Source organism: Vicugna pacos, chromosome X (genome assembly GCF_048564905.1).
Source record: "Vicugna pacos chromosome X, VicPac4, whole genome shotgun sequence".
NCBI lineage: Eukaryota > Metazoa > Chordata > Mammalia > Artiodactyla > Camelidae > Vicugna > Vicugna pacos.
In genome coordinates, this window is record NC_133023.1 from 14975174 (window position 1) to 15002711 (window position 27538).

Sequence of the window (27538 nt, forward strand, 5' to 3'; positions counted from 1 at the left end):
AAATGTTAAATGTAGTGTTTCTTATTATGGAACCACTAGAACATTTGTTAGATTTTATTCAGGCTATAGTCTCTCAGGAATACAATAGTTCTAAAACATGTGATCAATAAGAGAAAAATTCCCAACAGAAAAAGACTTATTTAACCATGAAACAAAATATAAAAACCACATCACCTAACTACAAAAAAAAATGTGGATTGGTTAGCTCTATTTACACATAAGAATCACCACACTTTTCCCCACTGAGAAAAAGCACATATGCCTTTGGGGAAAAGAAAGGTGATAAGTTTCAGGATATCAACATTAAGGATCTTTCTTGCTTTTAAGTTAGTCTAACACACATAGAGTATAAAATGCTGGTACACTGTTGTTAATTATTATAATTTATAAAATTTATAAAATTTTCATTATCTGTTCTTCTGGTTTTCTTTTTTTTAATTACTATTTTTATTTTTTTAGGGGGGTAGGTAATTATGTATATATATTTAGTTGATGGAGGTGCTGGGGATTGAACCCAGGACCTTGTGCATTCTAAGCACATGCTCTACCACTGAGCTATACATCCTCTCCTGTTCCTATGGTTTTTCACTCAGAAACTATAATGTCTAAAAGAAACATGAAGCTAAGTGCAATGAAAGCTTCTAAAGTTTATCTAAGAAGTAATGGTTTAATTTCCATGACTTTACCACATGTATCTACTAAATACATATAAATACACACAAGTAAACATTTATATACATTAGTATACCTGAATGTACTCAGGAAGTGGGAGAATGAGGTAAAGGGATGAAGTGGAAGGTTGTTGATAACTTACCATAATGCAACTTGACAATAAAAGGATGATTAACTTCTACCAAGATATCACGCTCCATTTTTGTCCGAACACGGTCTCGAACTATAAAATAATGCACATATGGCTACACTGTAAAAGCTTTCAGAGACAATCTTTAAAGCAAAATCTCTTTTTAAATGATTATTTTAAATAAAATTTTGCTTATATGTATAAAATGTTATACATATAAAATTATTATATGTATAAATGAAACTACTGCCCTTGAAATTTCAAATTTAGTAAGTATTTTTTATTAAATTTTGTTACCAGAAGATATTGTATATATTTACAAAACCTGTCCTTTATGTTAAAAAAATAAATACAGAGAACGTATTAGATGGTGGCTTTAACATCAAACTTGCCAAGTATTTTAATCAAAGTTATGAAAAATGGTCCCCAAAAGACCAACTTTTTAAAAACAAAGTATTCTATTCCAATAAAATATTAAAACAAACAAACAAAAGAAATAGGTTTTAACACCCCTATCAACTCAACAAACATTCATTAACCATCTATAAAATGTGGCAGACATGGTGAAGGGTGGATATATCTCAAAAGGTATATCATGAGGGAGGCAGGAGAGGAGAGGGAGAAGAGATACTGTGGTGCAGCTAAAAGAGCAAAGGCTTTTTGGAATTAGAAAGATCTGGATTCAGATCTGTGTCATCCTGAGCAAATTAGTTATTTATATTCTGAGCTTCAGTTACCTCTCATCAATAAAATAGGGATAACACCACTGTATCTTTGGGGATTGTGCGACCATTTGAGATGAGGTTTGTATATCCCAGAACCTGCTATATATATGAGAGATATTCAATTAAATGGTAGCTATAGCACCATGAATATGATAAAGGGATAAAATGATGTATTACCATCAACAAGTAGTACAGGAATTCAGAAAAGGGAAAGATCAGTTTTACTTGCATAAGAAGGCTAAAGGGAAGAGATGGAGTTAGGGACTTTTAGAGTAGAACTTAGATGGGCAGGAAGGATTGGACCTAGAAAAGAAAAGCCCAGGTATGGAGCACCAGTGCAAGCAAGGACATGGAGGCATGCATGATGAACAAGAGGGAACCAAATCAGTGTGGAAACTGGGGAGGGGAAGTAGGGAGGATCCAGATTCTTGACAATCTGGAATGCCAGGATGAATTTACATTTGACCTGTAAACAAAGCTCTCTTTTACCAACTGAACATTTCTTGAGCAAACTCTATGTGCCAGGCACTGTGAGATGCAAATACAAATAAAATAATCTCAAGAAGCTCATAATCCAGTGGGAATGACAGACAAGTAAACAGTTGATTAAAATAATCATTTGATAAGTACTCTTGTGTTGGTAGCTCAATGGATTTAAGAGATGAAAATAATCATTCACTGAAGTTTTTTTTCTCTTGCATAATAAGAAGAATAAATCATAAATAACTTTTATTCTTCAGGCCAGAGGGACTGGTGTGTGAAAGATTAAACAGAAAGAATGGGAAAGAGTCTTTTCTGGTGGCAGGGGTGGGGACAGAGAGAAAGATGAGTTGGTTTTCTTGTCAATTTACGGTGACCACTGATATTTAAAACACAGAAATAAGACCTCTGGGAAAAATAAACCAAGAAACTTAAAAAAAAATCCTGTTTCTCATTCTACCAGTTTTCCAACTCCAACTGGGAGATTTTGGTAGCAGTGACTGAAAATGGGCAAAATAGGAATAGGAATCAACTGTTCCTGATGTCGATGCAGTCTTCTAGTTGACCTGTCTTGCTGGTATATCAAATTAGGTATCAATCTCTGATTTCATTATCTTGTCCTATCACTACAACTCTGGTGTCTTATGTTCAACAGGCCCTTTCTATTATTTATGTGAATGAGGTTTATCACCTAGGCCTGCTGATAATTCTATTCTAGTCTAGCCCAACCCTGCTCTTTCTTCCACTGTTACCCATACAATCTTGGATTAGGTTCCCATTACTTTGAAGTTGGATTCCAAATTTCTGCCTCTTTCAGTAATTATACAAAGGTTATCATTTTAAAAAATCACCCTTCTGCTCAGTAAGCAGCAAAAATATCCACCAATATATTTACTGTACATTCCTCTTGTATTATTCTACCACAATGAAAAGAACAAGTACTTGGGAGTCAAGAGCTATAGTTCAGTGGCCATGCTAATAAGTAGGTAAGTTACCTTGGTCAAATCCTTTCATTGCTCAGGGACTTCCTGAGTCCTTCCCTGTAAAATGAGAGGCTAGAACCGGATGATTTTCTTCCTATTATGATTATCTTATGAGATGGTTTCCTTATATGTAACAATGATGAGACCCTGTTTAGTTCAAAATGAACAGTGAGATTCATTCACTAAAGAATTCCTTCCTTTTGTCTGAGGTAGGACTGTGTTAATAGTTCTAATTTGGTTTCTTTCACTTATATGAAGACCTAGTGGCAAATATAAATCATTTACAATCGGGAATTTGGATTAGGATATTACTGGTTCAGAAGAAGGCATGTTTTATATTGGTTAAATTCTAAGACCTAAAATAGAATTTGTTAATACTGACTCATGCTGGCAAAGCAAATACATTCCTCTGAAATAATTTTTATTATATAGTAATTATTAGATTTTAAACTTTACTTGATTTGAACATGAGAATGAATAAGAATGTGCTGTTTATATTTCTAGAATTATATATTAAGAAATTGCTTTGAGCAATGGTTTACAAAACCTTTTAAGCCCAGAGACTAATTTATTAGGACAAAAGTCCCCATAAGCTCAACCGGACACTTTTGACTTTTATTTGATCCTATTTATTGTATTAACAGAAACTTTAAAATGGAAAGAGACTTCTAGTTAAACATGGATGTTTTACTTTCTTCCAAAACCTCACTGAAATTACAATAATGGAAGCATTATCACAAATTCACAAGGACAAAGAATAGGAGAGGAAGCAGTAGCAGAAGGTTTCAAGTAATTCACACAGTAGATCAGAGAAGGCTAAAATCTAAGCCTAAGGAAAAGAAGCCAATGAGAAATAGCAAATTCTTGCCAAAGAACCCTTTCCAATCAGTTTTTTGGTGCCTCACTCTTAAATGAGGAAAAGATAGCAAAGGATTCCCAGGTATTTGAGGAAAAGCTCTAAATGTGAAAAATAGCTATCAAGTAGAAAAACATAGACCTGATCCTGATTTGAACAAACTGCAAAAAGAAAAATGAATTATAACAATAGAGACAACTGGAAATTTGAACAGATTAGATATCTGTATATTAATTTTAGGTATAATGATAGAATTGTATTATTTCTTTTAAGAGTCTTTATCTTTTAGATATACATACTAAAATATTTATGGAAAAAATTATACAACATCTGGGATTTACTTCAAAATATCAAAGAGGGGAAGAGGAAGAACACATAAAAAAAGACTGATCATGAGTTGAGAAATGTTGAAGGAAAGAGAAGGATATATGAGGGTTCTCTACATTCTTCTGTTTCTTCCTGTAAATGACACTTTCCATAATAAAAGGTTTTTAAAAATAGAATAGAGAACAAGGACAATCTACAAAATTAAAAATAATGGTAGAAACAACAAGTCAATAGAGGGATTTGAAGACAGTTGATAAAATTTCCTAGAAAACAGAAAAAAAGACAAAAATGGAAGATAGGATTGAAAAAAATTAAAAATTAAGCAACAATCCAGGAGGACCAAACATATCCAAAAAGTAGCAGTTACAAAATGGAGAAGAAAAGACAAACTACTTTCCCAGAACTAAAGAAACAAGTTTCTAGATTGAAAGAGACCACCCCATATTTGGTATGATGAATTTTAAACACCCACACTAAAGAAATACCAATATACAAATTTCAGAACACCAGGGATAAAGAGTAGATTGATTCTAAAGACTTCTAAAGAGAAAAAGCAGCTTACACACAAAAGACTGGGAATCAAATGGCAATAAATTTCATAATTGCTACACAGGAAACTGGAAGACAATGAAACAATGCCTTCAAATATCTGAGGGAAAACTATTTCTGACCTAGAATTTTATGTCCAGCCAAATTGTAAATTGGGGGGGTAGAATAAAGGCATTTTCAGGTGTGCAAGGTTATGAAAAATTTACCATCCATTCAGCCTTTCTGACGTAGTTGCTAGAAGATGTGTTCCACCAAAACTAGTAGGTGAACTGAGAAAAAGGTAGATACAGAATTTAGGAAAGGAGGTCTAATACAGCACAGATGTGAAGGAAATGTGACTCCAGTATACCATTTGGCTCAGCTAGGAACAATTTTTATAAAGCATTATGAAAACACTGCTGGGAGGACATGAAAAGGGAAATTGTGTGTAGGTGGTAGTAGAAGAGAACCAAATCCTAATCTTCCATAGTAGGAAGTCATAGATTATGTCTCCAAATGAAAACAATCAAAGAATTGCAATATAAGATTACTGAATGTGGAGGTAAATGGCAGAAGCAGCAGCTAAAGAGATGGAAGTCACTGTCTCTGTGGGTCAAGAACTGGGATAGGGAGGAGGGCGGGAAAAGCACTGCTACTTTTTAAGACTCCATACACATATTATTTTGATAAAAAATAAGGATTAAATTTAAGAACACATCAGCAGCCTACAATTCCAATATGTCAAGTATCTTCACTTTTCTATGATCTCTTCTATAGCTTATATCTATATAATTTTATGTACTTGGGGTAGCCAAATCTGTTGTAATTGTTCACTTACATATTTTCATTATGTTCCTTTTTGTTCTTATATTTGAAATATTTCATTTAAATAATATTCTAAGTGGTATACCATAATTTTCTAAACATTCCTCTATTTTTCCATATTTATAAGATTTCTAAATTCTCAGTATTATAAATAATGTTGCAATGAAAATTTTCAACCACACAAACTTCTTCTTTGAGATTATTTCCTCTGGTTAATTTCGCAGCAATAATGGTTCTTTGTATATATTGCAAAACTGCTACTTTAGGTTGCTATCATATGAAATGATAACTCATTATTTTATATGCATTTCTTTATCAGAAAACTGGAACATTTTCACAAAAATTATTTATTGTATCCCCTTGCATAAAATGTATTCTAAACTCCTTTAGGTGGAGGTCGTAATGTTATTTCTTAGGAACTCCGAACTCGATCATTCCTTTTACATTTATTAGTTGGAATTCTTGTAAGAAAGAGCTTTCTCTTGCTCCCCATTAATTAATTTATGGATTAACTCATGGAGTCTTACTTTATTCAGTGCGTTGTAATCTGTCACTATTATTAACTATTGCAATGTTTCAACTGTCCTAGATTTGGCTAGTAGGATCCTTTTAATCAATTCCTTATATTTTATAATATTTGAGACAAGTAATTTCCTGATTTTCTATTTATATTACTTTTCATTGTATGAAAGGTCACAATTTTTTGTGTCATCAATTTGTAATTTGTGATTTGCTCAATCTCTCTTCACAAGTTTCCTAGGATGCGTTGAGTTGTAAAATTCAGTTAGAGTGTTGTCTATTATGATATAGGGTTTAAGAGAACACGTTAATTTTTTTCCAGGTTGCTCAGGAGTTTTTCAAACAAATATAAAATTATAATTTAATTACCCACTGTTCTGCTTTGTCACATAGCACAGCAAGTGCTCAATATTTTTGTAACAAATACATTAAACTTTAATATACAATACTTTTTGTATTATTTTATTCTACTGGCTTATATGCCTGTATTATTTTTCCCCAAAACACACTGAATTATTACTGCTTTAAATAAGCTTTAAGCCCGATAAAGCTTGTTCCTTTCTCATTCTTCTTCTTTTTTTGAATACTCTTTGAAGTGTATGCTTTTCATATGAAATTTTGAATATTTCAAGGAAAATGAAACTGGAATCTTGAGGTTATGGAGCTAACTGGATGGCTAGAGGAATATGACTCAACAGTTTCTCTGAAAGGAACTGAGCATTTATGTCCCTTCCTCATATCTTTCAGGTTTCTCAGTTTCACTGTCTCCTTTACGTATATTATAGACAATGCAAATCCTGTCAAAAACATGAAAACAAATTACTTTTGTTGCTTTTGTAAGTGAACTCTCTTAGATAAGTTCCATCTATGCAGTTCTATAACATGGGATTCATAAATATAAAATTATAAAAATAGTGATCTAAAGTAGGGCACTGAGGATGTAATTTAATTCCCTGGTCCTAGCAAGAAATCAAGTAAGTAGTATGCCAGAGGATGGAGACTGAATAGGAAAAAAAATACATTCACGAAGGGAGCAAGAGAGTGGAAGCAAAGGATGGTGTATATTGAGGAAGGTGAAATTTCTTGAAACAATGACAATATCCAGCATGAGTTACTAACTGGGAAGGGTAACATCAGAGACAATAAATGATCACCACAAATATTCCTTCCAGAATATTTAAAAACCTTCAGAAATTACAGGTAAGTTGAAGGAAAAAAAGAATGCTAGGAATCAATACATAAAACAATTAGAATTTACATGGTAAAGTAACTAATAGTGCTATATAAAAGGAAGATTTAAGTATTTTAAAATCTATGTACAGTTTTTCTAAATGACTATTTACCTATGGGCCAAATCTGACATTAGATTTTTTTAAATCAAAGGCTTAGAGTAAAAACTTATTTGGAGACCAGAAGTCAAAATGATAAAGTCCTTAGAATAAAAGCTATTTTGCTTCCAGTAAGTCAGGAAGTTTTCAAAACATTAAAATAATCATATGAATTAGAAGATAAATGAAAGCCAATTTTAATATGCTAAACTTCTACTTGCCTAAAGACCAAGAATTTAGAATACTTCTTTTGAAACATGGCAACTGATTCCTAGCCCAGTAGGAAAAATCTATGAAAAGAAAGTCTAAATTCAAAGACAGGAACAGGAACAGATTCAGAATGTAAGTAACTGGCCTAGGAGACACGTGCAATCTGCTGAGACTCTTCAGTTTGCTCATACTACATGAACACTACAAACAGTGGCGGCACTTACCTTTCAGTGTGGCCTTCTTCAGTACTTTCATGGCGTAAAGCTGTCTAGCATCAGAGCCTGAGATTTTTTTGACTAAGAAAACCTGTATTTAAACAAGAGAAAATAAGTTTTATAAGGTATCCCAAACTACACTACCGCGAAAATAAGACCTCTACTGTAATAAAGCTTATTATTAGAAAGATTGATACATTAACTATTTTCCTTAAAATGTACCAATTATAAATACAATGCATTGTAAATGGTGGTTATAACTTTGGTGTCAATATAAGTGAATATATTTTTGTTGTTGCTTGTCAATTCCCAAAGAGAATGTAAGATATAAGACAGAAACAAACATTTTAAAACTATGCAGCAATTAGAGAAAAGCCTAACATGTTTAAAGTATAACACAGGTGGTGATTGCTCTGCTTTGAACAAAACAAAAATTGTTCTCATTCCATAAAAATTGTTATACAGGAGTTCCCCTTGACCACAGTATTCTGTTGATTCAATTCTTTTGATGAATAGTCTTTTCTGTATATGAAACTTTACATAAATTTCTCATTGCTGGGCAGAACAACTTAAAACACTTTCAGTGAAGAGGCTACTCACAAATATTTAATGTCAATTAAGTCAGAACCTTGCCCCCCCATCTTTTAAAAATCAAATACACACACATACCCAAATATGAAGAACACAATTCCCTACTATGTTACTGAGCATCTTGATTTTCCAAGTGTTTTTAGCTGCTTTCAAAAATAAAGTGTGGGATTTATGCAAAATGAATAAAGTACGCTCTAAATAATTAACGGTCATGCTGTAACATGGCTAACACAGAACTACCAATAAATCCCCTCTACTCACTTTGATCATTAATTTCATGATCTTTCCCATCAAACCTTTAAACAGACCTGCTAAATGGACCTGAATTTCACCTTTTTCTCCTACTCATTCTTTCCTAGCTTGCTATTGAGCTGCCACAGACGGAAGAAGAGACGCAATTACAATGAAGAATTAACTTTAGGGTCAGCTCTCAATTATCCGTATTAGCACACCAGGCTACTAGCACAAAATAAAAAAAAAATGATTCACTCAACTGATTGTAGGGCGAGGCGGAGTTCCTCACTTTGAGAAACTGTGCCAAAGGTAATGGGCAATGTTCTCAAGTTGAGTGAAAAGTGCCATACTGCATACAGAAACAGTGATGCAGGGTATGTTTCTCTCCCCAAATCACCTCCCTTGTCCCCTCACCATGGCCCACCCTTGAGTTCCTTTCAGCCTGTTAGCAGTGAGCCAACCTAGAGAGAGAAAAGTGTTCTCAATCAGGGCGGTTCCTAAAATGGAATAATGTTCAAATGTTAAAGGCAATCAGAGATTATGAATATTTCTGAAATGAAATAAATTCAAATTAGGTGGCAATAATTAGGATTTATCTGATATTTACTGCTCACTCTTAAGATTCCCTCAACAAGCTTCTTTGTGCCACTCTATAAGGAAAATTCTCCCCATGGGTTCCAAACTTTCTTCATTCTTCTTGGAAAGCACCTTCCTGATACTTTTCAGCACTTCTTGGTTTTCGCAAAGGATCTTCACAGACATTTATAATACATCATCATAATAATTTTGAGAGGTGGGCCTACTAAACGATGCCTATTTTATAGCTCCCAAGCTAGGGCTCTGAGAGGTAAAATAATTTGCCTAGAGTCACAGTGGAGGTATTGGGACAAGAACCAGGCCAGCCACCCAGTTCTGTGCCCCTGTTCAGGGTACTCTTACTCTGTTCCCTCTAGCTGGTCACCAGTCAAGCACAGCAGGAGCAGCAGCAGCCCCAGATGCCATGGGATCTTCCCCCATCAGCATTTTTGACCTTTCGAACTGCCCCAGGAAGCTATTCTAGGCTCTGACAGGTCACCCCTGTTTCCTTGGCTTAGACTGGCTTTTTATGATGAGTAAGACAAGAGATGCCCTATTTTTAATGCTTGCTATTTATAGTAAGGTATTTAAGCTACTTTTAAAAAAATAAAGGGAGAAGCATTCTAACTTTTGGAAACTTCACTAATTGTGTTCCCTGAAAATCTAATATATAGAAATGAAACCATCTACTTGAGTTTATCCATAATAAATTGCATGATAACACAATCTTGTAGCAGATACTATGTACTTGGTCTTATTTAATTCTTACTACTACCGTATGAGGGCAAGATTATTATTTACTCATTAATTCTTTCCAGAATTACATGCTAGGTACTGTGCTTCTGGTTCAATGGTGAGACATGGTACAGGCGTGCATGGCCCCTGCATTCACGGAACATACAGTGGGGGAGACAGTTAATAAACAAATCATTACACAAACAAAAACCTGCAACTGTGGTGAGTGCTGTGAAGATGACGTATGTAATGTTCTGAAAGGGTAAAAGATAAGAATGTGACCAAGTAAGGATGGTTGAAAAGACTTCTTTGAGATCATAAGCATGAGGGGAGCTAACCAGCTGAGGAAGGGGTTGGGGTAGGGGTAGGGCAGAGTGTTTCTGGCAGAGGGAGTAGCACATGTAAAAGCTTTCTAGTGGGATGGAGGCTGGTGTTTACAGACTGAAAAAGAAGGCCAATGTGGTCAGAACACATTGGCAAAAAGTATATAAGGTGACGTTGCCGAGGTAGCTAGGGGCCAGAATGAGGGGCTCTTCAGCCATCTTAAGAATCTGTCTTTATCCTAAAAGCAAAGGGAGGCTACTGCAGGGTTTAAGGAGTATAAGACTAGCTCTCTTTGGCTATCATGTAAATGACGGCTTGAGGCAAGAATAGATTTGGGAAGCCCAAGTTAGGAGCCTACTGCAATAGGCCAGGGAGCAACGGTGGTAGCACAGACTGGAGGAGGGGCAGGGAGGAAACAGGCATGATTTGAGAAATCTTTACTAAATCAATAGAACTTGAGGACAGATCAGATTGGGGGTGGGCAGAGGGAAGGATGGAGGCTAGAAGGATATGTCAAGAATGCCTCCCAAATTTCTGGCTTGCTTAATTAACTGGGTGCCATTCACACTGACAGAGAGAAATGAAAAGAGAGGTTTGGGGGATAGAGGAAAATCATGAGTTTGGTCTTAGATTTGCTGAGTTTAAACTGCCTTTGAGACACACAAAGAGAAAAAAAATAAGCAGCTGTACGTGGAGTTCAAAGCTTGGAGGCCCAATCTACACTGGAGATATAAATCTGTCACATCAGCTGTATGTGGATTTTATTAAGATAGTGCGCATAGAGAAAATAATTAATAGGGAGTAGAGTGAGGAGAAGGTAGCTAGAATGGAATTTCAATACTTAATGACTGTCTAGAGGAGGAAAATGGGGCACCAAGAGGTTAAGCAACTTGCTCAAGTGCACATAGCAAATAAGTAGAAGAAAAAAAAAAAAGAATCCAAGTCCAGCTGACCTAGAGCCCAAACTTGCAACCAGTATTTTCTGCTGGCTACTTTAGCTATATTTGGATTAAAAACATCACTTTGGGTTTGAAAGAGGTTAACAGCTATAAGAGATTACCTATGTTAGCCAAGAATTGCTAAAAAGTCCTATTAAAATACACAAGAGAGCGAAACTGGTGTTGTTTTGAAGCTTGCAAAGCATAATATCTTCAAATATTTCTTCACAGAGAGGTGGTAAGCACGCACTACAATGTGAAAGTTGAATGCAATCTCAGGATGTTTCTCTTGCTGAAAAATGGACTAGGCAGATCAAGTAGTAATGATTATAATGATGTACACTGCTCAAAATGGAGTACAGGAAGGGCTCCTGAGGTATGCAGCAGGGGCACAAGGAACACTTGAAGAAAAATGATAAAGATATTGCATCTTCCGTAGCAATTTTAGTTGTGGGATTTGGGAAATAATTTTGGATATTAAAAACAAACACGGATATCACTGAACAGGATGCAATCTTTGCATTCATTTTTAAGGCAAGCTATAATTCCCCGAAATTTCATACTTGTAGTGGTTACCCCCCGCCCTAGTTCCTTGGGAGTACCCATTTACTTTCTGCTGATTTTACGGATAGTCTGGAGGAAACATTGAGTGCACTGTTATAATGTATTCCAAGATCACCTTTCCATTTTACACGAAGACTCAAAAAGAGGCCAGTGTATCACGGGAACATTTTGTGGTTTTTTATCATTCAAGAAATGTAATTAGAGAGGCCATATAGTCTTGAAGATCAAACGAATATGAAGTGAATACTGTCGATTTACAGAAGTTTCCAATGTACTTTTGAATGACTTTATATTCACTTTCTCACACTTACTGATAGTGAGAAATGTAAAAACACAGAAAATACTGCTTTGTAGGGAGATCAGTAGTATTTCATAAAATATTTCCATTCCTCATTTGTATGAAATATACATAAATTCCAAAAAATCACTTTTTACAAAGCACCTATTTATAACTTACCTTTCCAAATGATCCCTGCCCTAATACTTTTAAAAGTTCAAATTGGGAAGGATCTGCCTTTTCATGTCCTTCCTTCACATGATGTGTGATTGCAATTTCTTTGATACTGCCTTCTTCCTGTTGATGCAAATATAAGGGGAGAAGACAGAGTTAGAGCTACTTTCCTTGGCTATAAATTGAGCAATATAAATTTAGTGGATCATATTAAAAATCCTCAAATTAACACATACAAACCACCTTTACTGACCCACCAAGTAAACAGAGAACACATGCCAAGCAATTATACTTTCAAGTTAAAAGTCAGAGACAGAATAATACCCGCCAACCACACAGGCCAGTTTAACCTCTACATAACATTAGCACTGAATACTTTCTAGTCTTCATTCTTCCTACTGGAGATAATCAGAATAAGCAGTTTCATGGGGTGAGGGCAGAGAGTGTAAAGAAGTCTGAAAACAGATCAGAGTAATCTGCTGTGCTCTGACATGCGGATGTATTAGGTAGAACCAGTGCTATACACAAAAGACTCCTGATTACTGGGGAGAGGGGTTGAAAAATATTCCAGGGTAAATGTGGAGATTTCTACCCTCAACAAGGGCATTTGGAATAGCATGCTGATGTTTACTCTGTTTGAAATGTCTAAGTTACTTTCTGTTTCTAGGATTACCTGAGATCTGAGAGGGGAGAAAGAAATTACTCTAAAACAGGAAATCAGAAAGATTTAACATGTGGATGGAAGATTAGATAGAAAAAAAAAAGACTGTTCAGCATGATGGAACAGTGAAAAGTCTTGGGGTTAAGTGAAGGATACTTCAAGACCGTGGATGCTTTACTATATCTGAGAGAAGGTGTCAGAAGAGAAAAGTTGACAATATATGTAAATATACATAGCATTTCAACTACTTATTTACTCTGAGAGCAGCAGATTAAGTACACCATACTTAATCAAGACACGTGCTGTAAGTCAGCCCAAAACTGCAACAATAAAACAAAACCCAACAAAATCAGAAACATAATAAGCCTGTCAAAGATTATCTTTTCTTTTCTTCCATTTATAATGCTATTTTTTCCTACTGCATATGTACTATTAGTATAATCTAAATGTGTTATACAAACGTAATTCATTATTTTTATTGCCATTGTATTCCATATAAATGTTTGAACTCAACTAACATTCTGAGATGCCCACAGAAGGCTAGCAATAGAGGGAATTACAAAGATTTCTCAAAAAGATATACCAGGATATCCTAATGTGGTAGGTTTCGAAAATGAGTAGTAAAAGGGAAAAAAGCTCCTGTAAGAGGACAAAAAAGAAATCCAGGTCCACCTTTTTACTCTTTAAGACAGAAGCTGTAGTTTGTAGAATGTTCTACTTAGGCAGCTTAATCATTTTGGACTCTCTTGGAACTTTGGCAACAATAATAAAACAGTCCTCTAGTATGGTTTATTCCTTTATTTTATAATTTCACATGTATGATCTGATGTAATTCTCACAACAATCCCATGCAGTAGGCATTAGGGTAGAAACAAACATTAGCTGACTGCTTCCTGGGTACCCCTTCCATCCAAATGAGACCAATGTACAAGGGCAAAGAAAGGAAACAAATTAACAAATTCTTTAAAAAAAAACTTTCACAGAACAATGTATATGTGGGATTGATTAAGTAAGATTTAGACTAAAATCCAGCAAATATTTATTAAGCACTTAACGTGTACCTAGCTTGGGTTAGGTGCATTTTTACCTTTTATCTTCTATTTATGCTTCGTGACACATCTTTGACTACACAATAATACTCAAGAGGGCTGATGATAACATAGAGTAGAGCACACCCCAGAGCAAGCACAAACGTTTCAGAATTCTCTGTGGGCTCCTCCACTGACCATTAGAAATTTGACAGATCTTTTAAAGGCAAAGTGGTTTGAATACTCTACAATCTGAAGTCTATAAACAGATCAAGAAAAGATCATAAGCTAGGAACTGGCAGACTCAGGGCTCAATTCCAGGTCTTCTGGCTTCTAACAACTTCTAAAACAAGGATCTTAGCATTACACCACACCGAGATGCTCTTGGTGGTTCCCTATCCAAGATCAATGGCAGGAACATACAGACTGATTTCCCTGATCTTTGTAACTGGTCTGTATCTCTTGGGTAAGTTAGCTAAACTGATTAGGGAAGTGGTCTCTGAGCCTGTAGTAGCACATCCTTATCAGAAAAATAAAATTAGCATATATTCAATATTTGTATACTTTTATTGGCTTATAAATTATATACTTTTGAATTACTAAATTATATACATTATGCATGGAAATCAAAGCATAAAGAAGCTCTCTGTTTTCTTTTCTATATACTAAAGTGGTTATCAAACTATGAAGACCAATGGATTACAGACTTGAACTCATGAGGCCAAGTTCATGGGTTGGATTCCAGCATGTGCCAGTGAGCCTCCTGTGGGAAAAGCTAACTGTTTAAGAGACTAACTGAAGTCAGCTATTTATGCCCTTATATCATGAGGCTTTAAAGAACTATACCCTGTAATGTTCTGTATGTTTTACCATTTTTCTTTCTTGGGTTAAGTGGGGTGTGATTTATTATGCTGCTACATTTTTTTCATCTTATATTTCATAGCAAATACCTACTACAATTGTCTGTCACAAATAAAGGTGCAACATAGGCAGGGAAGGATTACTGAATTATAACTGTTCTGCATTTTGTAGTGGGCATACAAGATCAAGCCTTACTCTTACAGTGGGAGCTACAATCAGGCCATGGATCTCAAAATAAATAGCAGTTACTATTCACAAAAGATTTCATCTTTGATGACTACCCTGCCTTTCCTCTTATGTCAAAAAATTACTGAAAAACATAGTCTCTCCCTTTGATCCTTTCATCCAACAAACATATGAAAACACCTGCTGTGTATCAAGCATGGTATCTGGGATACTGGGAGTATCTCTTTCTATTTCCAATATAGTCCAGGTGCAATCCTTTGTTACCTTTCCTGTGGAAAACTGAAATTAGCTTGGCCACTCATAATGCCCCTTTTTGCCACTGCCACTCCAATTCATCCTCCTAATAAATGCATTTTCTGAAAGTAGACAGTTTCAGTCAAATGGCCAGACTGCTCAAAAACTCCTCCAAGTTGTCCCAAATTAAATGCACTGCTTGACCATGGCATTGGAGGCCCTCTACACTATGGTCTTAACTGCTTTTCTGATATTATTCTCCAACAGTCCCTTACACATAGGCTTTTGTCAACTTGCGTTATTTCCCATTCCCTAAGTTTTTTTGTTTTTACAATCAAAGTAATACATGCACATGGGTAACAAAGCAGAATAGCTTATGATGAAAAGCAAGTCTCTTCTCACCCTCATATCTAGACTTAAAAAAAATGACTTCTTTCTGCATTTACTTTGATAACTTCTTAGTTTATTAAGACAATGCCCATTGATTTAAAAGTAAGAAACATGAGGGACTTAGTTATATTATGCCCCCTCCACCCATCATCTTCCTCCTCAATGTTTGATAGTATTATTTTCATATAAACCTCCTGTCTTTCCCATCAGTTTCAGATAGAATTCTAACTCCTCATTTTGTAAAAGGAGGGTAATAGTGCCCATAAGTTCTTACCCTCAAATTTCCCCCAACTTCCTACTAGCTGTATTTTTACATTTTATTAATATTAAGGCTATTAATATTAAAAAATTAACATTCTCTCTTGTAACCACAATCAAATCCTTCATGCTGTCTCCACAGCCTGATTCTAAAAGCTGAAAGGCTATATAAGCAGCCACATTTTCATAACAATATCTTGTTCAAATGCAGGCTAGGAAGTATAGGTGGGAGGGCATAGTTCAGTGGTAGAGGGCATGCTTAGCATGAAAGGTCCTGGGTTCAATCTCCAGTACCTCCACTAAATAAATAAATAAGCCACCTTCAAAAAAACAAAAAACAAAAAATTGGCTACAAAGTATAGTAAATTTCCTTTTATATGAGTCCATAACAGTGACTTCTGAGATAATCCAAGGGGACTTTAAATCTTAGCTTTTAACCATCCTTTCCAGTCATCTGAGAGCCCCCTCTTACCCTCTCATCGGGACTGGTTGTTCTCTAGGTCTTGCTGCATAGCTATTATCTCGGGATTTATCTTCAGTGCTTTCCTGATTGAATCCACTATTTTCAGTTTCCCACGTCTCTGTCTGTCTTAGATTACTCCCTCATAACTTCCTAAGAAAGGTGATGTGGAAGAAAATGTTCTGGATCTTGCACATCTGAAAATGTCTTTATTTTGTCTTCAGATTTGTATAGTTTGGCTTGCTACCAAATTCTAGAACAAAAACAATCTTGCCCAAGAACGTTGACGCCATTCCTCCACTGCCTCCTAGCAGTCAGCACTGCTGATGAGACGGATGACGCGAGCCTGATACATACTTTTCCGTAGGTGACCTGGTTTTAATTCTGGAAGCTTTAAGAATTTTCTCTGTCTTTGTACTTCTGAAATTCCACACTAAGTGAGATAAACATGGGTCTCCTTTCCTTCAGAATACTAAGATGCTTGGGTAACCTTTGTAATCTAGACTTGAATTCTCTACCTCTGGGGGAATTCTAACATTTCTTTGATAATTTTCTTCCATCTACTCTTTAGAGTTTCTCTTTTTGCAACTCTTCTAGTAGTTGGATATTGTATGCCTGGAATTAAATCCTTATCTTTTTTCTATTTACCAGCTCTTTTCTGAAATATGTCCTTTATTATTTTATCTTTCCATGCTCATAATGAATTTTTTATTCTGGCAAATCTTATTTTTAAATAAATTTCCAAATGTTCCTTTTTTTTCGGTGTTTCTTTCCTTTTTTAAATAGCACCTTCCCCCATTGCCTACCTTCTTCCACCTCAAATTGGATACAATCCTTCTTTGAGGATATGAACTAGAATTTTAAGTCTTTTTCTAGATTGGGGCCCAGAGAGTACAAAAAATGTTCTTGGGGGTGGAGAGAAAAGATCAATGCCTATGGCCCAAGTTCCAAAAACTTGCCACTGTTCTATCCTCAATACATTTTTCTGTCCTCCCAAGTTTAAATTTTTACTGGTCATGTCAGCAAACCATTTTCTATCTAATATATATACACATATACACATGAAGTCATAGTGGTATGACAGGCACAACGTCCTTGGTCAGTATCTTGATCCCCAAATTTGGAATTTTTCCAAGTTATGGGACCACAAATATTTTGAAATGAATGTGAAATTCAATGAGGACATAATACTAATGCTTGGGCAATCTTGGACAACACCTAGGAAAACAACGATGTGCTCTTATAGCTCATACCTGGAATCCAGTGAGACGGATGCAGAAAGGGAAATCAAATTTCTGAAGGCACTAATAACCAAGGACAGGCCGATATTTGCATGTGACAAATGTTATCTTATGTCATTAAATCAATTGTTACTGAAATAAACTTGTCACATGAAAACACAGAACTACAGTTTAATAGCTCGTAAAATTGTGTTTCTGCCTGTAAAGCACATGATGAAGCAATTTTGTGGGAAGAATTTTATCAATGAAGTAGAGCATAGATATGAATGATATCCATTCTAATTACTTTGTGAGGTTCACATTTTTACATTCTCTGGCACAACTGTACTTTAAATGATACATGGATACCTGTCCATGTCAGAACATAATACCATGGAAAATGATACTAAGTTGGATAAAAGGGATCAGAAGTAAATGGATGGAAAGGAGGGCTTGTAATTTTAAATAAAACATCAAGGCAGGCTTTATTAAAAAGGTGTTGTTTCTCTAAGGAGGTGAGGAGCCAACCATCTTGGGGGAGAGCATTCCAGGCAAAGGGACAAACCAGTGTAAAGGCCAGTGTAGGGCACACATAGAGACCAATGTTTGGATCAGAGAGTGCAAAGGAGACGAAGAGAAGTTCAAGAGGGGACTAAAACTCAGGTGGCTCTCATGCTTTTGCTTCTCCCTGACTGCCTGGTCCTGATGGAAGTGTTTCTGATCCACGGCGTATTCTCTTAGGCAATTCAGATTATGGGCCAGGTAATGTGCTAGGTGTTAGCAATACTAAGATACAGAAGAGTATCTGCCCTCTAAGAATTTACCTAAGGTTTCAAAGATTTGTTACTGGATAAATACCTGTTGAGATATGACCCTGATAGGTAAAACAAAGTCAGTTCAGTTAAAAAATCTATAATTTCAGGAATTTATAAAGAGTATCATTTTAGACATCACAGAAAAATGGCAGAAGAAAATTCATGGACAGGTGAATCTTTTGGTGTTCCTCCAGTGACACCAAAAGCCAGCTCATTTGTTTCCCAGGACCATCAAAAGGTTCACAGGTTTCCTCTTAAATGGTCTTTAAGGTTTACCCACCAACAGGAAAAAATTAACTCAATGTTTCCTTTTTAAGTTGAAAGGGAAAAAAACTTTTGTTCTTAAAATGTTTTTAAAAAGGATTAAAGGAAAGGAACTGAAATCAATGCTGCCTACCTGAATTATAGAAAACTAATACTGTACCATGCAAGCATCAAGAAAACAAACTGGGTGATATTAACTGATTTTAAAGAATGATTCAACATTTGGCATTATTCCCTGCCTTGTATACATAATTTCCTTTTTCCTCCCCTCCCTTGAGTCAGGAAGTGTGTTCTTAAGGCATCTGTATTTTTTAAATTGTTTTGAGTGTCAGAAAATATTGTTGAAGGTTGAAATAAAATAACTTAAATACTCCTTGGTAAAAGCCAATAAATAAGTATTTACTAATCATGGATCTGTAACCATTTTTTGATCTAACATAAAAAACACCTGATAAATGAAAAAAGTATACTTTATTTACCTCTTTAAAATAATCCAAAATTGAAGTAAATAAAACATCGCTTTCTATATAGATACTGATAGTTCCATATTATATAGTTCTTTTAATTTTAAAAGAAAAGAGCTATATGTTAATTTTTTAGATGATCAAGCTACATAAAAACTGTTTGGCTGTATTTGGCTGTGACACATAATTAGACTGGTTATTCATGCTGTGGTGCAAAATCACATTTTAATTTATTCTAGATTACAATTCAACCAAGTGCAATTTACTTGATTTGCTAATGGATGATAAATATACTCAGCATTTTTCATTTAACCAAATTCTGTAAGACAGTTTTCCAAGCCAGCTTCTTGTATCTATGTTTGAGAAAACAGCATTGCTGGTTCTCCAGACCAATATTCTCAATAATGGCTGCAAAGAGCACAGAGTTTTCTCCCAACTGGGAATCCCAATCAACAAATTTAATTCTCTTTAAGAGCAGCAGGATAGCACAATTCTCATGGCAAAATATCAAGTTGATTTTTGGAAGATTTTAGATTAAATATAATGCAAATTATCATTCACTAAGCACATTTTAACGAAGTAATGCTTGAAAACTGTGCCTACTCTAAGATAAAATTACTTGCTTAAAGGTAAATACAATTGATTAAAAACTTCAAATTTTTAAAGAGATCAATTTCAACAAAAGTCTGTTTTTAAGTTCTTGACTGTTTAAAATAACATATTCTCCTACTTGTCAAAATATTGCTTACATTATCATGACACAGTAATCTCCTTAATATTAGTAAGTTCCACAATTTTGTCCATGCCTGGCTTAATACTGAGACTTAGTCATCTGTTTTATATACAAAATTACAAACACCAGCAAGACAAAAATTACTTTGGCACTAAAATGCCAATGTAAAAATAAATTTACAAAATATACAAAGTAGAAACGTAGAATACATATAGCTGGCTAACTTTTAGTAAATAGAAGTACCATCCTTTAAAAGTTCTCTAAGAACTGGTTTTGAATTTTGAAAAGCGTCTTAGAAGAACATATAAAGTGAAGTAATTATTTAATTAGCATAATTATACTTAACTCCAACTAAAACATTTTCTTCTTTAAAGAAGTTGAACAAAGCTTACCTGTATAGAGCGAACACGAAAAGACAAAAATTTAAACATGGCTACGAAACCATGATGGTGATAAAAGAATTTCTGACGGTAAAACTTAAGTTAGAAAGGGAAGGCCAAGCCCCTGTAAAGTTTTCCCCTACCAGCTGTTCCGGCAATTAGAAAATTTCCTGTCAGGCGGGTCCTGAACTGCTAGAAAAAGAGGCCTGACAATTTTCCTGTGGTAAAAGAAAGGAGAAACGTAATGGCGCGGGCACTAATGAAGCTGATAGGTAGGGAGTCCAGAACAGGAAATCAAAACAGATTTGCTGATAGCAAAATCCTGTTGAAATGTTCTTTACTCCTGGTTCCCAGAAATCCAGACAATTTTTCACAACCAGTGAAATGAACATTATTTTATTTCAGAATCCTGAAAAATACTGGTATTTCTTAACCATACAACTCTTTAAAAGCAACTGAAACTAGTCAGCACTATTAAAATAATATGTCATTGATGCACATGTGAAATTTTACCCTTTGTAATGTTTATACACACACCCCAAAGGATACTTTCAAGACTAGTTTAAGGTTATATATAGAAATGTCATAGGTGTTCCCTGTCAATGAGGAAGAGTTTCATAACTATGGGAAGAAAATGACCACATGCAAGAAACTTTCTGATTGTGAGTTAAGGATAGATTCTTCCTGCCTTAAATGAAAGTAAATTCCATTTAAATTCACATTGGTCATAAACATCAATTATCAACCAGGTTAAAGACGTCAAGGCCCATAACTAAAACTCACATTCCTGGTTGACAAAATCTAAATTAAAAAAAAAAAAGTCCACTCCCTGGGTTGTTAGTGAGTAAAAGGAACACTTACTGTAGAAGTCAACCTGGAAAAGGAGAGGGATCAAGCTACCCGACAATCCCTTACTCCATTCCATCCTCTAATAGCTTCCAGAAGTTCTTCTAAGGTATTTTTGCTTTGGAAAATATTTTTTAAAGTATGCCAATATTCAGAACATGATCACTGAGATAGTGGTATTTAAACAAAACCAAAGGACAGGAAAGCTGTGGGGAAATACTTAATGTACACTTAATCTAGGTGGAACCAATAAAAAAACCTCAAACATTAATCTACATAGCCTATACGAACTGAATAAAAATCACTGAATTTTCAAAACCTGAATAGCCTCTAGAAATCACCAAGCTTGCTTTAAGCTTGAAGGAACTATGATCAAAGCAGGCACATATTCAATATCTTGTAATAGCCTATAATATAAAAGAACATGAAAAGGAAAAGTTTTGTATATATATCTGAATCAATATGCTGTACTCCTGAAATTAACACATTGTAAACTGACCAATATTTGAATAAAAAAAAGAAAGAAATTATAACAAATAAAAAAAAAAGCAGGCACATATTTGATGTTGGAGCAATCTATCATGGGAGCTCAGTGCTGCTCTCCTGTATTGAGCAAATGTTAGAGGGCCCATTAGGTGCTACAGGTACCACGTGAAAGGCCAGGGCTCTTCCCACTAGATTGAATTCTTAGGGCAATGTTTTATAAATGTTCCTGCTAGATCAAATTTTTATGGCAATGTTCTATAAATGACTTAACGGGAGTTGAAAAAAAATCTGCTCGATTTTAAAAATTATCCTATGCAACCAAATACATTAGAATCAACTGGGATTCAAATAAATATCTAAGATTAAACTTTCAATTCTGCCTGGGAATCTGTGCACATCTCTTGATTAAAAATGCATGTCAAAACTTTTCAGCAAGGAAAGAACTCAGAAAGTTTTCCATCAGAACATGAATCCCACCATCTCCCAAAAGGAATTACTTAAGGCTCCTTACAGTACTGCAAAAGAGGAGCAAGCCTAGGACAACCGCCTAATGTAGAACTGCCATCTGAATGTGAGGTGCTTCTTAAGAGTGTCAAGAGTTAAACATCATGGTTACTGCAGAGCCAATTAAAGTATACAGAACAGGAGTGTCTCTGTACAGAGCAGCCATCAACTTTACTCAAACAGTACTTAAGAACAGGAACAACCAACGTTCTTTGAATTTAAAGGGTTAGCCTAAATTGGCTTTAATAACTACTGATGCTCAGGTTAACCATTCATGTTGTGCTGTGAGTTATGCTTTTTATTTAATATTACCACCAAAAAAGGGAAGCAATATTTTAGATACCAAAATCTGAAATAAAGTGTCCCTGAGTTGAAATGATACCTTAATTAAAACAGCATGGCACTTCTGTATAAAAGATAAGCAGAGAGACAGAAAAGAAAAATGTGACACTTTACATCTGAGGGAGATGTTAGGACATTTGGCTACCTGTTTAGAGAATGCAGAGGCCATAGAGGAAAGCATGGATATAGATTTGACTATAACATTCAAAAATTCCTCTACATCAAAAGGTATCATAAACAAAGTTAAAAGACTAACTCACATTAGAATGCCTTATAATCATATTGCAACTCATCACTGAGCAATTGCTTTACTTGGGTGTTAGCTATCTCCTAACCAGAATGAAAGCTCTTAAGGTTCTTGAGTATACTGCTTGTGGCATTTATTAGTGTTCAAGCACATCCCATGGCCCCTACCAGATTAATCTTCAGAAAAGGCAACATACGTATCTTTGTAGCCTGATAGCAAACAGCACATAGTAGGAACTCAAATAATGGTGGCCCAATTAAGAATTATATGCTGAAATCTGAAATGGACACTACTTGTGTGGTTGTGTGCATGAAACTAGGTATTATTGTTGATACTTTTCCTGCCTCTGACTTTCAACTTTCTTTAAATTTCTCTTATTAAATTTTCAGCTAGTTTTTCATTTTTATATCTTATTGGTTTTATCATTTACCTTACTATTTAAAAAGTAAGTTTTATTATAAAAATTATGCATGTTCAGTATAGAAAACAAACAACAAAGATAAACAAAAAGGAGAAAAACAAAAGAGGAAAAAAATTCACTATTTTGGTGCTTTCCAATCTTTCTATGCATATACACATGCACACACGTGGACCATACTACATATATTATCACTTTTTTTTTCCTGTAGAGGGCCAGACAGTAAATATTTTTGGCTTTGCAGGCCATATTGGTCTTGTCAACACTGCCACCGCAGCGGGAAGAGGAATGGGTGAGGTTGTGTTCCAATAAAACTTCATTTACAAAAATGGGGCAAGGCCTTGGGTATAGTTTGCTGACCCCTGTTCTCTATTATTAAGTAATCTTCAATACATTATTAATGACTGCAGAGGATTCTACTATACAAATTCTGGATTGTTGGGTATTTGATCTCCTATATCACTGGGATGTCAATGTGCACATTCACAATTTATTAGAAATAATTTCCAGACGTGGCATTCTATTTTTAGAAGTAGAGTATGCGGCATTTTAAAGTTTCTTGGCCCTAACTTATTTGCCCAAGTTGTCTTCCACGAAGAACCTAAATAATAATGAGGCAACCACACCAAGACCTCTGGCAGGGCCAAACTACAGCCAGGCAGGACCAGTCAAGGGCCAAATCTGGTCACACCCATCTCTATTTACAGAAGAGCTCCAGTTGCTTTTGCCCCACAATGGCTACCGCTGACTCGAGCAGTTGCCACAGAGACCAGATGGCTCACAAAGCCTAAAATGTTTACTACCCAGCCCTTTATAGACCAAGTTTGCTGACTCATGGTCTTGAGCCCTCAAACAGAATAAGCAGCAAATGCATAAACCCTGAGATTAGGAATCAGCTTAATGAATTCAAAACACAAAGGAAAGACTTTGGTGGCTAGAATGTGGTGAACAGCAAGGAAAGAGAAGGAGATGGGGAGGAAGGTTTGGGCCGTATTAAGTAGGGCCTTACAGACTATCAAGAAGTTTGGATTTGGGTTTTATTTCAAGTGTAATGGGAAGCTAATCTTCCTCATTTTAGGCAGCAGCACCAATACCAATCCCCAAAACCTGTAAGTCCTTTTTGGCTTTTTTCTTTCTTATCTAATTTCCTTCCCTTCATATTTAATCCATAAACAAATTCGACATATTTTAACTCTGAAATAAACCTCAAATCTACTTCCATTTCCTCTGCCACATCAATACAAACCATTATCATCTAGTGCCATCTAACTGGTTTTCCTCCTTCCAAATTTTCCCTGTGCAATCCTTTCTCTTTATGGCAACCAGAATGATTTTAAAACAGAAATCAGTCTGGGTCATACCCTTACCTCACATTCTTCAATGGCTTTCCACCCCAGAATAAAACTCAAATTTCTCATAGTCTTCGGAGTATAAAGCAAACGCTAATAAATGCTACCTGATCGTGACTTGGGAATATACTCAGTAAATCACTCAGCTATGATATCAGTATTTGGTTTTAGACATATTTCAATCATGTTAACATCAAACTATATCCTTTTTATTAAAAGAGGAATGAATATTCAATTTTATAAAATGTCTCTTTATTGTCTATTAATATGACTGCTTAGTATTTCTCCTTTGACCTACTGGTTTGATAACTTAGATCAATAGATGTCCTAATATGCTTGCATTTCTGGGAAAATTTCATTGTTTTAATATAAGTCTGTATTTCATTTATAAATTTTTAAAAGGATTTTTGCATCTGTATTCATAAATTAAATTGGCACAGTTTCCTCTTCTGTATTAACTTTTATTTTCAGGGCTATGCTAACTTTATAAAATGGACTAGAAGGCAATACAATTTTTTCCTATGCTCTAGCACAATTTAAAGACCACAGGAATGATCTACTTCTTCAAAGTTTTAAAGATTTCTCCTATTGGGTCCTGGCACTATAGTTGTGTGTGTGGTGGGGGGCGGTATTCGTTCTTTAATAACTTAAATTTCTCCCTTGCTATTGGTAAAGTCACAGTTTTTCTAACCCTTTCTAAATGATATCATTTAGATTTTCTATAAAACCACATATTTCAGCAAAACTTTCATATTAGTATAGAATTATACTTAGTACACTATTGTTTTTAAAATCAAATTTAAGGAAAATTTCAAGCATATCTAAAAGTAGACAGATTAGTGTAACAAACCCTCATGAACTCAGCACTATAATAATTATCAATTCATGACCAATCTTGCTTCATATATTCACTTCCCCCCACTCTGATAATTACTTTGAAGCAAACCCCAGACATTATATCATTTCATCTGTAAATATTTCAGTTGTTATGATGTTTTAATCTCCTTCCTATCTGTGGTTGTATCCTGTTTTGCTTTCCTAATGTTATACGTTTGCTTTTGTTTTTTATTTTTCCTGTTTTCTAATTCACTGATTTTGAAAATTATATTTAAATCCTTTCTCCTTCTTTTTATAGGTTTACTTTATAGTTCTTTATCTAGCTTTTTTCATTGAATCCTTAGTTCTTTTAATTGAATTCTTATTTAGTAATAAATTTTTCTTTCAAGTATAACTCTAAAAGTATCATTTAAGATACTACTATATGCTAAGAACCAAGTTTCACCTGAAATTATTTCACTTAATTCTCACCACAATGAGATAAGGACTATTCTCCACACTACAGATGAATAAACTGAGGCTTAGAGAGAAGTTAAGGAAACTGCTGCCCAAGTTCACACAGTCTGGAAGTGGGAATGGCCGTGACGTGGTGGGAGCATAGCCAGGCAATTCCATCTGGGGAAGGAACGTGTATATGTATGACCAGTGGCCGACTTTGGTCAGAAACCAGGAGGTACTAAACCTCTCGATAAGATCCTGAAGGAAGACAGCTCAGTAGAGGGTCCACAGCAGAATTCCTGAACACTTTTCTATCATACTTTATATTTGTCTGGCAAAAACCCCAACCTTGGTCAAACTCAATTATCAACCACCTTATGACTCCATGGTAGTTGAACCCTACTGGAAAAAAATTCACTCCTATGATTAAAACTTAAAATTAACATGTTCTTAACCAATTTCTTTAGATACAATTTTTGTATGAATCAATTTTTCAGACACTAAAAAGCTTAATATCTAAGGATTTCCATTTAAGTATCATTTAAGTATAAGAGAATTATTCTGTAGAACACATCCATTAGTAGATAATGTTATAAAGTGCTAAGGTTCTAAGGTTTTAAATTAGAGACGGGAAATAAGTTTCATGATCATCAACTTGAATCAAATGGTAGTGGCTTCCTACAGCACTATGAGGGGTTGCTTTTAAGGCCTGGTCTCAATGGAAAGTGCGCTATGCTCCACTTGCAATGTTCCCCCTGAACATGAAGAGAGGGTGAGGAGGTAGCATCACCAATGTCCCAGGCTGGAATCTTGCAGTAAGCAGCGATACACTCTAGGTGGTATTGCTGGTCTCCACATTCACACATTTTAGTCCTGCTTAGCCTGGAGTTCTTTTTACTTAGTCATGTTTGTCTAAAATGGTTAAATTAAGAGACTCATTTAAGTACAGGGGTTACAACTTTCAATACCCCAATGTTTCAGGTTGACTCAACAAACCATTCATACTTGAACAAAATTTAATCAAATGAATTTTCTTTTTTTCCAATCATGGTTTAGATCACTCGAACTAAAAAAAAAAAGTGGGTATTATGATGAGTAGACTACAGCAGAGGAAAGGCAATTGTGGATCAGAGGCACCATATGAGTTAAGCAAGCCATGATTTAAAAAAAGGAGGGGTATTTTTTTTAAAGCTCTTAGGGGTGGAGGAAAGCGACACTAGAAATGAAAAAATAGCCCTGAAACAGAGCCAAAAATGTAGCAACGGAAATTTTATATGCTTGGAAATTATGCCTGTTATACACATACTCCATTTAATGCCACCATGCAGTGCTAATGATAATGCTACTTATCTCAGAAATATTTTCCTAAGTGGTTTATACTTAAATCTACTAGGAGCACATTTTTCCCATGCTCTAAGTGCTAAAATATACTCAGCCAATGAGAGTTAGAACAACAGACAGTACTCTACACAATTAGTCAGTAAGTGTCATCAATGTATCACTCCACAAATGTTCCCTGCCAATGAGCACTCTATTGTACTTCCCTGTGTTGAGTGGTTCTTCACTGTCTATTGTCTACTCTGCTAGGACTTCTCTTTCTGTAGTTTGTGTTTGACCCATAATGACTGCAAGAGTTGTGCAAGTATGTGCTGGACTCATGGTTTTGAGTATCATTTTGGATGTTCAAATTCAAGTTTTGAGGTAGCTTGAGGGAAACTTCAAGGAAATGGAGGAAACCAGCAGACAACTGGGAACTGGTGAAATTCCCTGGATGTTGTGAAGGCCAGCATACATATCACTGCTGCCTGAGGGTTACTACGAATGATAGCTGAAGGAACGGCATACATAAAAATTAGAAGAAACTACTGCTAAAGGCTATCATGACTGCAGGGGATTTGAAAAGAAT

General features: G+C 35.2%; 1 protein-coding gene and 1 non-coding gene across 7 annotated transcripts in view; both read right to left on the reverse strand.

The window, feature by feature from the left end:
• Positions 1 to 27538, reverse strand: part of RPS6KA3 (ribosomal protein S6 kinase A3) — a 104382-nt gene that overhangs the window by 38143 nt on the left and 38701 nt on the right. For all 6 annotated transcript variants that reach the window (XM_072956822.1, XM_031673302.2, XM_072956823.1 and 3 more), the window contains 3 exons: positions 12218 to 12334; positions 7808 to 7889; positions 815 to 895 (listed from right to left, as the gene is read on the reverse strand). In XM_072956822.1, coding sequence (XP_072812923.1) covers positions 815 to 895; positions 7808 to 7889; positions 12218 to 12334 — 280 coding nt within the window. The remainder of the gene's footprint in view (positions 1 to 814; positions 896 to 7807; positions 7890 to 12217; positions 12335 to 27538) is intronic.
• TRNAS-AGA (transfer RNA serine (anticodon AGA)) lies at positions 494 to 565 on the reverse strand. Its single transcript has one exon. It is a non-coding gene; the product is annotated as a tRNA-Ser (tRNA).